This window comes from Quercus suber, unplaced genomic scaffold, assembly GCF_002906115.3.
Source record: "Quercus suber isolate HL8 unplaced genomic scaffold, Cork oak 2.0 scaffold_155, whole genome shotgun sequence".
NCBI lineage: Eukaryota > Viridiplantae > Streptophyta > Magnoliopsida > Fagales > Fagaceae > Quercus > Quercus suber.
In genome coordinates, this window is record NW_027069616.1 from 455,912 (window position 1) to 470,762 (window position 14,851).

Here is a 14,851-nt window from a genome sequence, read left to right on the forward strand (position 1 = left end):
AAAGTGAGACAAAAGGGCCTCGAACCATTGATGGAAATGGAATATATATTTGTTGGGGCACATATTCGGCATAAGAAAATGCTTAATAGAGCGATTCTACTGGGCACTTATAGTCTATGTATGGATCCCAGCTCAAGTGAGAGTGACACCTTTGAGTTTATCCACTCCCAACTGTTTATATTCTACACCGGCTGCCTGATATATATTAATAATAAAATCAAAATCCTCGTTTCCATAGTTCGTACTTGATAGGTCATAACCTACATCGATCATAGGTTTTTTCATCAGTTTTTTTTTTTTTTTTTTTGACATAAATCATCAGATGGGTTTATTTGAAAGCGAAATAGGTTTTAAATGTGCACTCAAAAAATTAATTGAAGTTCAGGCCTATGTCTATGAAGTGATCACGTTGTAACTCGTACGCCTGTATCTGAGGCCACGTTGTAACGGGCATGTGTTATTATAAAAGGCCCGAATTTCTACAGAGCTTGGACTAAGCCCATCCCAACATCTAAACCCAAAGTGCATGGCTGAAGCCTTTACGATCCTTTGCTCATTCACTCATTTCTACTGGGCTAAAAAAATTGGGAATCCAATTGTAGAATTTTTAATTTTTTTTTATGCGCATTCAATTAAATAATTTTCGGATAAAGTTTTCACCTAACTATCTAAATGAGCATTAGCATCAGATATATATATATATATATATATGTAGATATGTATATAGTACTATTTTGACATATTAGAAAATTATTTTATTTATTTTAACACGTCACTTTACAATACACCCCACATCATAACTTTTATTACAACACATTAAAATAATATAAAACAAACTTTATCTATATTTAAAAAATTAAGAAAACAAATATATTTATCATGTGGGAATCTTAGAGAGAGAGAGAGAGGAATAAAAAATACCAAAATATGCTTAGCATATATAATTGAAACATCTTTCAGTATAACTAAGGGTGTTCACCAAACTGCAAAACCCTTATCAAAACTGTCCCTCAAAATAGTATAACTGTACCGCACTATAAATAACAGTGCACCACACCGCATGGTGCAATGCAGTTTCCAGTTTTATAATAAGAAAACTGCATCACACCGCACCTTCTCTATATATTAATATATTTATTTATTTTTAATATTAAATATATTATTAAAAGTTTAATAACCCTATTTTTTTGTTTAAAGTTTAATAACCCTAGCAAATGTTTGATTAGGAAAGCCAGCCCAAAATAAAGAAAAATTAACTCAATAATTTAAAACTTAGCCTAAAACAAAGGGAAAAATCAGTTTAGGCTGAGTAAGAAAAACCCAAAATTTGAAAAATATATCAGCTTCAAACCACATCTTATACATCGCATCGCAGATTTGACTACAAAAATGAGGTGTAGTGTGGTTATGGTTTTAACTAAACTCTAAATCGCACCGCACCGCATTGTATATGTGAACACAAAAAATGAGCTGCAATGTAGTTACAGTTTTGGCTAAATCGCATTGTAAAGTGCGGTGTTAAAAATTGCCCAAAATTGCATCACATCGCACTACAAACACCCTAAGTATAATAGTAACAAATAACATTTAACACATCTTATGAAGGTGATTTTTTGTATTTGGTATGCTAAATACTAAAAATTTAGTATTTAGCACACCTGATATTAGTGCATTTTAGGCAGAGGCTTATAAGTGAAGAGTTTTGTACTTTAATTATTGTAATTATTTCTTTAAAAAGAAAAAAAGCGTTATTGTTGTTGCTTGCTAATAGAATACAATGGTGCTTTTTTTTTTTTTTTGGGTCTTTTTGAAAAAAAAAAAAATTTCTTATTTCCCCAGTTTGTTACAGTATTTTTTGTTATATATAATAGGTGGCATGGTGTCGCCCCATCACCAACAAAAGGTATCTTAGGCAACACTTGTCTTTATTGGACCTGAACAATGTTGCACTGAAGTTGTTTTTCATATCTCTCTTAGTATTTGAAGGAAGGGTTTTATAGTTAGTGGTTCATGGGTCGACGGACACTTTTCCATGAGAACGTGATAGTTGTTACAAGTTGCAACTTAATATTCTCTTTGATTAGGTAAGAGGAAGTGAGCTTAAGATGCGTTCTTTGAGGTGTGGCAAACTAAGGTCTTGCACTGAAAAGGAAAGCATACGGGCGTTTGCGTTTTTTCTGAGGATCCTGTGCACTAAGACCTACAAGTACGGATTTTAATAAATTTTTCTTTAAAATTGAGTTCCATGACACTATTTATACATTTAAAAATTATTTTGCTACAGTATTTTTAGTCTTCAATTTTTAGTAATAAGCAGTATCCAAACATACCCTAAATGTTAATTTGATAGTTAATACATATTTTGATATTTATACTCTACTAATAACAGGATTTTCCTGAGTTTTATCATTTTCCATATCAAAATATCTCCCCACAAAATCTAAAATCACATATGTTGTAGTTCAATTTTATTTCCTACAAAAAGACAAAAAAATGTAAAAAAAGTCTTTCAGCATTCTTCATACTTACCGAAATTGACTCCACCGAAAACCCACTACCCACCTAACATTCATCAATATTCTCCCCCCGAATTAAAAGAAAGAAAAACGATTATATATATATTTGTATTCAAATGTCTGCTTTCTATTTATCATTAGGTAATGATTTGATTGATGGATTAAAGATTTCTTTGAAACACTAGTTGTTGCGAGACAGAATGTGACCAAGTTAATTTTCAATCAAGACATCAACTCGAGTGGAGGTATAGGTGTGTGATTCTTTGAACACTTTGGTTGTAATCGACTGAACACCGAACACTTTACTCGGATTGGCGTCTGTGTCTCGGGTCCCATTACAATGGAAAATTGTAGCCACATCTCAATCATCAGATGGGTTTTTTTTTTTTTTTTGACATAAATCATCAGATGGGTTTATTTGAAAGCGAAATAGGTTTTAAATGTGCACTCAAAAAATTAATTAAAGTTCAGGCCTATGTCTATGTAGTGATCACGTTGTAACTTGTACGCCTGTATCTGAGGCCACGTTGTAACGGGCATGTGTTATTATAAAAGGCCCGAATTTCTACAGAGCTTGGACTAAGCCCATCCCAACATTTAAACCCAAAGTGCATGGCTGAAGCCTTTACGATCCTTTGTTCATTCACTCATTCTTCTGGGCTAAAAAAATTGGGAATCCAATTGTAGAATTTTTTTTTTTTACTATTTTGACATATTAGATATGTATATAAAACTATTTTGACATATTAAAAAATTATTTTATTTATTTTGACACGCCACTTTACAACACATTAACTTCTATTACATATTATGACTAAGCCCATTCCAACACATTTTATTTATTTTATTTATTTTGACATATTAGATACGTCATAACTTCTATTACAACACATTAAAATAATATAAAACAAACCTTATCTATATTTAAAAAATTAAGAAAACAAATATATTTATGATGTGGGGATCTGAGAGAGAGAGAGAGAGAGAGAGAGATGAATAAAAATTACCAAAATATGCTTAGCATATATAACTGAAACATCTTTAAGTATAACTAAGGGTGTTCACCAAACTACAGAACCTCCATCAAAACTGTCCCTCAAAATAGCATAACTGTGTCACACAATAAATAATAGTGCATCGCATTGCATGGTGCAATGCAGTTTGCAGTTTTATAATAAGAAAATCGCATCACACCGCACCCTTTCTATATATTAATATATTTATTTATTTTTAATATGAAATATATTGTTAAAAGTTTAATAATCCTATTTTAAAAAAAAAAAGTTTAATAACCCTAGCAAATGTTTGATTAGGAAAGCTAGCCCAAAATAAAGAAAAATTAACTCAATAGTTTAAAACTTGGCCTAAAACAAAGGGAAAAATCAGTTTGGGCTGAGTAAGAAAAGCCCTAAATTTGAAAAATATATCGGCTTCAAACCACATCTTATGCACTGCACTGCAGATTTGACCACAAAAATGAGGTGCAGTACGGTTATGGTTTTCACTAAACTCTAAACCGCACTACATTGCATTACACATGTGATCACAAAAAATGAGATGCGGTGCAGTTATAGTTTTGGCTAAACTGCATTGCAAAGTGCAGTGTTAAAAATTGCCCAAAACTGCACCACATCGTACTACAAATACCCTAAGTATAATAGTAACAAATAACATTTAACACATTTTATGAGGGTGATTTTTTGTATTTGGCATGCTAAATACTAAAAATTTAGTATTTAGCACACCTGATATTAGTGCATTTTAGGCAGAGGCTTATAAGTGAAGAGTTTTGTACTTTAATTATTGTAATTATTTCTTTAAAAAGAAAAAAGAAAAAAGAAAAAAAAAACATGGTACATTGGCAAACGGCTATTTGACCAAAAAAAGAAATTGGGGAAGGCAAAACGACGATAGTTCTAATTAAAAACGCAGTGAGTCCGTTTCACTTTCACACTGGGGGCAAGAGAGGTAGGCCAAAGAGATTCTTCACAGCTCACAATTCACAATTCTCATCAATTCTTCCCTTGGTCCGTTAATTCTGCTCTCAACAATCTTCCTTTATGTTTGTTATTTTTTATTTTATTTATTTATAAATTTGTTTTTAATTATTTTATTTTCGATACATCATTCTGTGATTTCTAATTATTTTATTTCACTTATTTATTTTTCCAAGTCGTTATAGAGTTCAGTTTTTGAACGTGCAAAAGTTGGTAATCGATTCAGTACCTAGTTTGTACCAACACATGTTTTGTAATTCTTTTTGAAAATTTTCAAATTGGTTAGGGGTGATTATAAATTTACTTACTTCATATATTTAATTTGGAAATTAAGAGTCACTATTACTAAGCCTCCTTGTGATTTGGAGTGAATGAAACACGATGTTATGTTCTCAACTGGCCCTCAAAAATGGGTGGAAACCAAGTTGTTTTGTTTTCCAAATCCAAAAAAGGAGTTGTTTTACATTTGCACTACCTTTTTCCGTGAAGCTTTTAGCCCCATTGAGGACCAAATAAAGGCTAGACATTGTATTTCAAGTGACGCGATTGCATCGTGTGGGGGAATCTATTAATTGGAACAGAAACTAGAAAAATTTCACCAGGTGCCTGTGTAACTTCCCAATAAAAAAGAAACAAGGAAAATGAAGATATTTTGTTTTCCAAATCCAAAAAAGGAGTTGTTTTACATTTGCACTACCTTTTTCCGTGAAGCTTTTAGCCCCATTGAGGACCAAATAAAGGCTAGACATTGTATTTCAAGTGACGCGATTGCATCGTGTGGGGGAATCTATTAATTGGAACAGAAACTAGAAAAATTTCACCAGGTGCCTGTGTAACTTCCCAATAAAAAAGAAACAAGGAAAATGAAGATTTCACAGTAATATTTTAGATGGAGATTCATGGTACTGAAATGTTAAATCTTTTGTTGCATGAGGCTTTGTTTTTAGTAGTTGTCATTTCTTTAAAAAGCGCAAAATAGGGGCGCAATCCTAGTACACGGGGGTGTTTACAAAGGATGATCTCAAAAGAAAAGAATAAGAAAACAAAAAATAACATACAAATTCTGCATATCGATAAATTCTAGAAGATCTGACATTGAAGAAATGTTTGCAGCATTCTCCCACTCAAGCAAATTTTGTAGTAGCAAAAACTTTATTTCTTTCCATCCAAAAATAATCCACATTAAGCACAAAGAGATAGCCTTCCAAAATTCTGAACTATTATGCAGTCCAAAGTTGCCATTCCAGCAAGCTTATAATTCACTTACTTTTCTAGCATAAAATGAGTTATGTTATATGTTGTGATTTGTAGGAGCAGTTGACTGTCTTGATGATGTATATAGGAAGATACCGTGGATTATTTGTCACAAAGGAAGTTTCTAGTCAGTTCAAAGGATTATAAATTGTAAAGGATTGCCATGTTTTTGTATGAAGTTCTGAAAGCTCTTGTTTATCTTGATGGCCATGAACTCATTCATAGAGATGTAAGGAATCCTGTCCTTTTTTTAAAATTTTGTATGTTTACCTTGTTACTTACAATTCAAGCTAGATGCATCCTTGTGCTAAAAGTTATTGAAAAGTGTTTCTCAACTCTTAGTTGACTTTTGGCGTTAACTTAATCATACATACATATGCTTACTACATTTGGGGCATGGTTATATGCATATATGTTTTTATTCTTTTAAAAATGTAGAATATTATGATTCTTCTCATTTATCTTATTCAGCAATGTGGTTCTTGTTGGTGATTCTTGTTTGCTTGCTTTATTTGGTATACACCAGTGCTCATATGCCTTTTGGTTATGCTGTTTTACTTTATCTTTTTATCTGCAGGCTGGGAATATATTGGTTGGTTAAAATGGTGAAGTTAAGTAAGCACACTTTAGAGTGGCAGCACGCATATTTGATACCAGTGATAGACCATGTTCAATAAATACATATGTTGAAACTCCATGTTTGGTGCTGACTTGGACCCTGCCAATCTCATTATTTGATTGTTCAAAGGCCTACTTGTTGCATACTCTGTTCAAGTCTATTTTGGAGATCTTGTTGCTCAATATTAACTTCTTCTTGCTTCTCATATTTGTAACAGTTTTCATCCTTGTCACAGGAATTACATGGATATAACTTCAAGTTTCTGGTGATTCATGTACAATTGCTCCCCCTTATGATCGACATCCATAGCTAGCCTCTAGTAGTTAATGGTCCTATGGTTTAGAGAGATTCTAATGTTTATCTATAAATGACAAGAAACATGCACTCTATATATAGTAGCACTGATTAACAATGCGTGGTTTTGGGCTTGAATATGAGCATGATCAACACAAGTCTAGAAAAAGAAATTGATAGAGATACCTTTTCAAAATTTGAATAATGGCCTCATATTGAAGTTACATAGTGCAGATATTTTTATCACTGAGGCCTTTTTTATTTAGTTATACTATATGTAAAATTAAGCTATGTAGAATTTATAAGGCATGTGACTCCTTTTTTTTAGGTTTCATATTAACAGAGCAAACATTTTTCATTTGGGATAACAACCCTTGCACTTACTCATGGTCCTGCCCCATTTTCCTAGTATCAACCTTTGAATGAGCTTTTACATGCCATCCTGCCTAATTTTCATAAACAGGACAGACACATTGGAAGAATATATGTGAAACCAAATCTTCTACCACTTATCTTTCCTTCTATTCTTGAAGAGAGATTTTACAACGTTGATATGTGAGAATTCATTGACATAGGAGTTAGGACAGAAGCTTGAATGGGCTCTATTACCAGGAACTTTAGGAATTCAGAACCAAATTAGATTTGTTGATGAGAGCTTGAAGGATTCTTGAATAAGGTTTGATGTTTAAGGGTTTAGGTGGGGAAAAGATTGGATCTTGGATATGTTTGATGGCTGTTTAGTATTAAAATAGTGAATAGAATGAGAAATAAAGAAAGATAACCACTTGGCTATCACACCTACATTATCCTAAGCAATCACATTTATGTAAGAAGGCAATCTCACCCTTAAAATTTAGAATAACCTACTGAAAATTTTTATAATCAAAGACTAGGATTACTAATAACAAAGAAAATGTACTGAAGAACTTCTGAACCAAATAAGAAAAAGACTCTTGCTCTTAACACATACACAAAAGGAGACTCATGGGCCTCTATTAAAAGCCAATGACAGGCCATTCCAGAATTCTGGAGATTACCAAATTGCTCTTATTCTAGTAAAACTTAATAAAATGAAACTAACAACTTTCCAAGCTAAAAACTTAATATACTAAGACTCAATAATAACAAAAATAGCCTATCAAGTCTTTTTCTGATGTCTTGTATGCTTAGCTACTTGTTCAACGCAGGTAATGCTGATGACCTTACAAAATGCACTGTCTGGTCCTGAGTATGAAAGGGACAGGAGGTTGTCAAAGCTGTGTGCCATCTAATTGTAACTTGCTTGAAGCTCTGCATATCATTTCAGATTTAAAGTCGTATATGAAGCCACTGCAAGGGAGAGAGTCTTACAAGGCTACAAGCTCAGGTGATCTAGATGCAACAACAGTGTGAGACACACCAGTGTCTTGCTACAAATGTTCCATAATTGGTAAATCTTGTTTGAACTGTCACTTCTCTCCGCGTCAGCCTTGATAAACTTGTTGAAGAGTTGCAGAGACAGAAGATAAACAATGCCGCGGTATGTAGCCATCATTGAAAGATCATCCCTGGTAAAATTCATAAATTATTAGTAGTAACTATGCTTACCTACATTAAGAGCTTGTTATATGAATATTTCAACTTTTTCATTGGTTGAGATTTAGATGGCATTACGTATTAGGGAACAGGTTTTCACTAGGGACAGCATTAGAACAGATTTTATATCTATAGGAGCCATTGGGTCACTTGTGTATAAGGGATTTTATTTTTATTTTGATTTTTTTAATGTTTATACATGAAAAAATCTCCTGTGTGTTCTCAATTTCCAGTTGTGATTGAGATGGGAAATTCAAATGCATAAATAGATATTGTAAACTAAAATATTCAATGGATAATGCAAAAATTTCTCATTATTTACAACCACCTATTTCAATGGTCATCTCAGAAGCTATCCTGGGTTGTGAAAGTTCTCTTTTCTCATTTTCTTTTGAAACCCTTCTCTATATGGTTTTTGCTTAGCCCAGGTTACGGTAATAAATCCCATAAGGGTACCTTAATTTAAATAAGGTTCTCCCATGTGAGAGTATCCATTGATAAGTAATCCCCACCACAAGCGCCCCCCCCCAAAGAGAAGAAAAAAGAAAAATGGAAGAGATTAAAAAAGAAAATAAGTTCTAAAGTCGTATATCTCCCATTACAACAACCATAGTAAACAAAACCAATCGTCTTTAAGAACAACTTGAAACAAAAAATCCAAACTAACAAATTTGTTTTCTAATGAGGACTCAAATCTTCACTATCACCATATATTCGCCGCAAACATTGATCTTGTACCCTTAGCATCGGTAGATTCTGTACTGCAACAATTTGTATTTTGGTTCATTATACTGCAGAACAAGGGAGCAAATTTCAGTATAACGTACATGCAGCTAGTGACATTTGATAAAAACAAGTAAATAGTAAATGACATTAAAAGCGGACGGTGCTTGCAAAGTCGCAATTGATTTAGACATCCATCTGTTTTCTAGTAAATTATCCGAAGTCTCGTATATTCCCTCAATAGTGGGCTAACACAGGTGACGATTGTCAAAGAAAAAAGAAAAGCTTTTCATATACATCCATAGCTGTTGGATGCTCTATTCCGCGTGATGCATCAGGTCGGTATAAAACGTTAGACTTGGGTGCCTCATGAGTCATGGCCTGCGTTATGAAAGGAACCTTAGAACAATAGTATCTTTATGAAATAGTAAATCCCAAAGTATTTGCTAAAACACGATGCTACAGCCACCACCACATACAATACAAAGTACTTTCCAACAAAAAAGGAAATCTTTTGAAAAAGGCTATTGACATCTTTCCATATAAGAGTACTTTCTCTTCTACCACAAACATTAAAAGAAACAAAGACTTTTGGAGCACTTCCCACGTGGCCATATCTTTGCCAAAGATACAACCTAACCAAGCACATACTACTGGCGTGATACATTCAGTTTCTATGGAGTATATCATTGCCACACCAACACTACTCGCAACAAAAAGTACTCTGTACATGAAACTTTTTTTGCATTCTTATATCATTTACACTTTCTAGGCTATTACAAATCGGACTATTTGGTATTGTTGTACAGAAATTGTGAAAGTCCATCTGGCCTGTTAGCTAACTATAACAATTCTAAAAATGATACAACACCAAACATCCTATACTATCAGTCATTTCCAAATCAAAAGTAAAATGGCATCACTAAAGAAAATACTCAATTATAGAGGCAGCTCAGGCTGGTTAAGAGACCAACATACTCAGCATCAAACGCCTCCTTGTCTGTGACGTTTAACTATTTTAGCTAACAACTCGTCTCCGGTGGCTATCCTCAACTTTCGTATAAATTCTGGTCGCCTGATCTTTCTCTCCTGTGATCAAAAGACAAGCGACAATCAAATAAGCCCAAAATTACATATGTAAAAACAAAGTTACACAAATAATCCACATAAAGATTATGTTAAACTTACCCTGAAATCCTTATAGCATTTGTTGATCAATGCCATTTTAGAAGGATCTAAGAACCTTGACAGTATGGTTATCAGTGCAGGAAAACTCATCCACGGCGTTGTCGGTTTCAGAACATTTGCTCTAGGAACATTTGCTTGCAGCAAACCTTGAAAATCTGCGCATTTTAACAAAACCAATAAGAACAAGTTCAATTTAACACCAAATTGCAATAGTAAAATCCAGAAAGTTTACAATACAAAGGATGCAATGTTAGAAGAGCATTGAAATTGCTTACCTTTCAAGGATGGGGCCTTGAAACTTATCATGAAAGTAGGAAAAATGTGAGAGTTCATGTAAGCACTCCACACAATATATCTTCTAGGATCTGATAGATTGTCGACACCAGAGTCGAATTTCTGAGAACTTGGATGAAATTGGTTGGAACCAGGAGAAACCACTTCCATGTCCCCCAGTATGACCCGGCATAGTAGAACATGCCTTAACCCATATTCATCAACTTCAGAGGATAAAGCACTGTGAAATATTAAGAAAATTTATTAGAAAGCAAAACAAATCTACTTTTACTTTAAGAAAGGAATTAGCAGATACAAATCTAATCTTCAAAAAACATTAATTAATCTGCCTTTTTTGACTTTTGGTGGGCGGTAGGGATGAGGGGAATTTGACTTATTACACATTTGAAGCACACGTTTGTACGACACGGTTGACATTTTACAACTACATATACAACACGCAAATTTTAATGTTGCTTGCTAACCAAGAAAGAGACATTAAACTAATTAATCTCCATTCCCAAACACGTAAACCGACTAATTAATCTCTATTCCCAAACATTTTACCATGTCATTGAATTGACCACTACAACTACGTGATTATATTCAATTAGCCTCTACAAGAAACAAAAGAAAACAGAGGACATCGCACAAACTATGTGAAACAACAAAATTCAACAAAGAAATTGAAACAAAATTAAAGACTTACTCTTCCATGGGATATTTGGCAGAAGCCAAATGAACTCCAACACCATAAGACTGGCCATGTACAGGCTTCCCACAGCGACTGAATCCATGTTTCACGATTTCAAGAAGTTCCTCCCTCGTACCACCGTACCATGCATACCTCTCTTGAGCATTGCCACCACACTTCTCCGCCACGGCCTCCGCGAAAAGCCGAAAAGAATCGAACCTCGCTTTCCTCGTCAAACTAGAAGACGAGTTCTTGTGTATTGCCACAACATTGGTTTGCTTAGCCACAGGCCTCATGCCCACGAGAAAACTACCCCTCAATACGTGATGCTCAGGACTCCCTTCTGAAACTTCAACCAATCCGTCTCTTTTGAAACACATAAAGGGGTCGCTAGGAGGACTTGTTTCATCGGACACTGACCCACAATCTGAAATTTCGTCATCATCAATTGTTAAAGAGATTTGGCCTTCAACTTCAATTTGCGCCATCTCTGTTTCAACCAAAATTTGTACACACATACAATTAGAACACATACATAATATATAACACACAAAAAAGTAAAAGGTGGTACAAAGTATCAATTGGGTTGGTGTAAAAAAAAAAAAAGTTTACCTCTTGGCACAAAAAAGAAAAGAAAAGATTGTTTACAAACAAAAAAGAAGGTACTATAAGAGAGAGAAAAAAGTCTAGAACTTGTGGAAGGAAAAGTGATAAAAATCTTTGAAAGAATGAGAGAACAATTGATTTTCTAGAGAAAAAGAAGGACAAAAGAAAAGAAAGGCCTAGCGGTTATTTATATATATGGGTTTGTGTGGGCGCACTAAGAAAACCGCCATGAAATATTGATATAAAACTGTCTTCTTTAAGGCGGTTATAGCGAAGCTAAGCTAAGCCAAGTAGGGCACGGATTTCGTGCCGTCGATGCCAAGTAGAATCGGATTCTGTTCACGCCTTCTTTGACGTCGTGGCAGATTTTGACTCTTTGACCGAAGTTACTGGAATGCCCCTGAAAGTACTATGTCGGTTACTGTTCACTATGGGGTGTTTTGGATATTTTTGTAAAAGTTTACTTTTTTTTTTTTTGGGAGGCAAGTAAAAATTTAATGATGTGTAAATAAGTAAATTTGATTTTGGGATTCTTTCTTACGCTTACTTTCATCGTAAGTTTTTAAGTTTAATGTATAGTCATGCGTATCTTTTTCTTTTTCTTTTTTCTTTCTTTTTTAGCAAGAAATAATCATCTAACAATTTTTTTTAATATAGAATAATTGTCATATTAATTATAAGAAATTAAATTCTATAAAGATGTTGTGTTAAACTCAAGTTTCACCTCTCTAATTTCAATATGCTACATCATCATATTACATATTAAAGAATTGTAAGTCATAGTATTCGGAAGGAATGTAAACGTTATTTTTTTGGTAAATACCAGTCATGAATAGAAAATGTATAAATATATAATATTATCTAATAACATGAGAAATGAGAAATCAATAGTGCTCTTGAAAAATCTAAAGGGCAATTTGACCAAATAATAATAATAATTTTTTCAAATTTCAGCATGCACATTCATTATTGAAAACTTAAAATTAAGCTTGTTTAGATATTAAGGTCCATTACTAGTCAAAGCCTGAATCCATTATCTTAATTCATGTTCATTGTGCTGAGACCTAAGTAATTATAATTTTACTTGTAATGACCTTACTTGTAGCGCAAGTAAAATAGTCCTAATCCTACTTGTAGTGCAATTCAAATATTTTAATCTTAATTAGTTTAGGGTAAGCCTAAATTTTAATCTAATACTATAGTACATATAAACTTGAATGAATCATTGTAACAAATAAATTTATTATCATAAATATATAATCATTAAGGACTTTCGTTATATATGTAGCATATAAATTTTAGCAAGCACATATAAGCGGTTAGAATGAACCAAGTTAATGTTAGTTTTGCTCGATATTTCTCTCTCTCCTCTCAATGACACAATCAATAAAGCAATTCTAGTTTTTCTTGAATCATGACCCTCTATTAGATTCAAGTTACAGAAGTGTTTTAATCTCATACTATCATTAACAATTCCCTAATTAGTAAATGGGTTGGAAAATTTAGAAATTATCACAAAAACTAGCAAAATAAATAAATAATAATGATTGTGTTTATTATACACAAGCTGTTACACACAGTTTTATACACACCCTATTTTTAAATTGAAATCATGACTTAAAGTTACAATTTTAAACTTGAAAATCGTGACTTCAAGTCATAATTTCAATTCAAAAATAGGAGGTGTAAAATTGTGTGTAATCACTCCTGTGCAACAAATATTACCTAAATGAAAATGGAAGAAAATAGAGAGTGGGTTGGAAGATTTAGAAATTATCACAAAAACAAGCATAATAAATAAAGGAAAATGTTGTTACGCACAAGTTGTTATACATAGTTTTACACACATTCCATTTTTAAATTGAAACTGTGATTTGAAATCACAATTTTGAACCTGAAAATCATGACTTGAAGTTACAATTTCTATTAAAAAACGAAGTATGTGCAAAACTATATGTAATAGTTTATGTGCAACAAGAACCGTGGATTTTTTTTTTTATTTTTTATTTTTATTGGAGAACCGTGGAAATTAGGGATTGGATAACGGGGAGGTGCTTATGTTTGGTTTGCTTGTTTTCATCACCTAATTCTTATTTTTCACAACTCAGTTCCTAAATTTTGTGGGCCCCGCCCTATTTAAGTTTGTTTGGGTTAATTTCCAAACTTAATTTTATAACTCAATACTCAAAAAATTGAGTTTAAGTTTTGGAAACTGAGAACAAACTTTTATTATTTTGACAAACTGAGTAGCAACTATGTTAAATTTGCTTTTATAAGAAAAGAAAAGAAAAAAAAATCTAAGTTATGAAGTGCTGAACACAAATTGTTATGGGTTAGGAGAAAACTGGGTAACAGATTTGAGTTAAGATTAACAGGTTATGCGTTATGGATTATGGATTATGGATTATGAGTGATGCATTATGAGTTATGAATAATGTAATAACCAAACACATTAATTTATTCTTCAAAAAGGTTTTTTTTTTTTGAGAAAATGCTATCAAAAAGTTGAAACCGACGTCTTTTTTATTTTTTATTTTTTTGGAGAATAAACGGCTAAGAAACCGACATCTATTGGTATTGCTAGTTGTGCAGCACGATTTTTTTTTTTTTTTTAAAAACCTTTTATATAAAAATCTTTACCCTCTCCAATGGGTGGATCTGTGGCTCTGCGCTCAGCACATGGAAATCAAAGGCACTTCAAATATGCAGCCATTATTATTATTATTATTATTTGCTTATACCATGGGCATCAACCAAAGAAGATTAATTTCGTTTATAAAATAATGGATTGTATCAATTAGCCTTAGAACTTTACAAATGGAGAAAACAATTTGTACGATTTTGTTAGTTACTTTTGATTAAATATTTGATGATAAGTAAAATACTTATTGTTATAGGTTAAAAAGTAAATTTTATATATGTTGACACTATGATTAAGGTGTTCTAGAATTAACGCGATCACTTCACTATGGAGGTATTATGATTCTTAATGGTTCTTAATGCAACTCCATCGTGGAATTTCTATAATTCTATCTTATATTTTGAAATGAGTAGATTATATTTTATCTTAACGTTAACATTTATACAAAATGTTAACTATCGTTTTTTTTTT

General features: G+C 32.7%; 1 protein-coding gene and 2 long non-coding RNA genes across 5 annotated transcripts; 1 reads left to right on the top strand and 2 right to left on the bottom strand.

Annotated features, from left to right (window-relative positions):
- The first annotated feature begins 4,381 nt into the window (after nucleotides 1-4,381).
- On the top strand, nucleotides 4,382-8,481 carry LOC136069186 (uncharacterized). Its single transcript, XR_010630431.1, has 4 exons — nucleotides 4,382-4,543; nucleotides 5,825-5,996; nucleotides 6,345-6,660; nucleotides 7,868-8,481. It is a non-coding gene; the product is annotated as an uncharacterized LOC136069186 (long non-coding RNA).
- LOC136069185 (uncharacterized) lies at nucleotides 7,595-8,767 on the bottom strand. Its single transcript, XR_010630430.1, has 2 exons — nucleotides 8,584-8,767; nucleotides 7,595-8,227 (listed from the first exon to the last, which is right to left on the bottom strand). It is a non-coding gene; the product is annotated as an uncharacterized LOC136069185 (long non-coding RNA).
- Nucleotides 8,768-8,814: 47 nt separating this feature from the next.
- LOC112031100 (probable inactive poly [ADP-ribose] polymerase SRO2) lies at nucleotides 8,815-11,971 on the bottom strand. 3 transcript variants are annotated; one of them, XR_010630433.1, is made up of 7 exons: nucleotides 11,746-11,971; nucleotides 11,149-11,623; nucleotides 10,442-10,680; nucleotides 10,167-10,321; nucleotides 9,957-10,067; nucleotides 9,276-9,359; nucleotides 8,815-9,046 (listed from the first exon to the last, which is right to left on the bottom strand). XR_010630433.1 is itself a non-coding variant. In XM_024063782.2 (6 exons), the coding sequence occupies exons 2-5, from the start codon at nucleotides 11,619-11,621 to the stop codon at nucleotides 9,963-9,965; spliced, it is 972 nt and encodes a 323-aa protein (XP_023919550.2). In that variant the 5' UTR covers nucleotides 11,622-11,623; nucleotides 11,746-11,970; the 3' UTR covers nucleotides 8,815-9,046; nucleotides 9,957-9,962. The 3 variants fall into 3 exon arrangements, 1 of the variants encoding a protein (XP_023919550.2); XR_010630432.1 differs by having other exon boundaries at nucleotides 9,128-9,359; XM_024063782.2 differs by lacking the exon at nucleotides 9,276-9,359 and having other exon boundaries at nucleotides 11,746-11,970.
- Between the last annotated feature and the right edge of the window lie 2,880 nt (nucleotides 11,972-14,851).

Excerpts from the sequence above, each read along its gene's own strand:
- LOC112031100 (XM_024063782.2), bottom strand. The coding sequence starts at position 11,621 with ATGGCGCAAATTGAAGTTGAAGGCCAAATCTCTTTAACAATTGATGAT. Across the intron at positions 10,681-11,148 it reads GCCAAATATCCCATGGAAGA|TGCTTTATCCTCTGAAGTTG; the intron begins GTAAGTCTTTAA and ends AATATTTCACAG. Across the intron at positions 10,322-10,441 it reads CAAGGCCCCATCCTTGAAAG|ATTTTCAAGGTTTGCTGCAA; the intron begins GTAAGCAATTTC and ends TAAAATGCGCAG.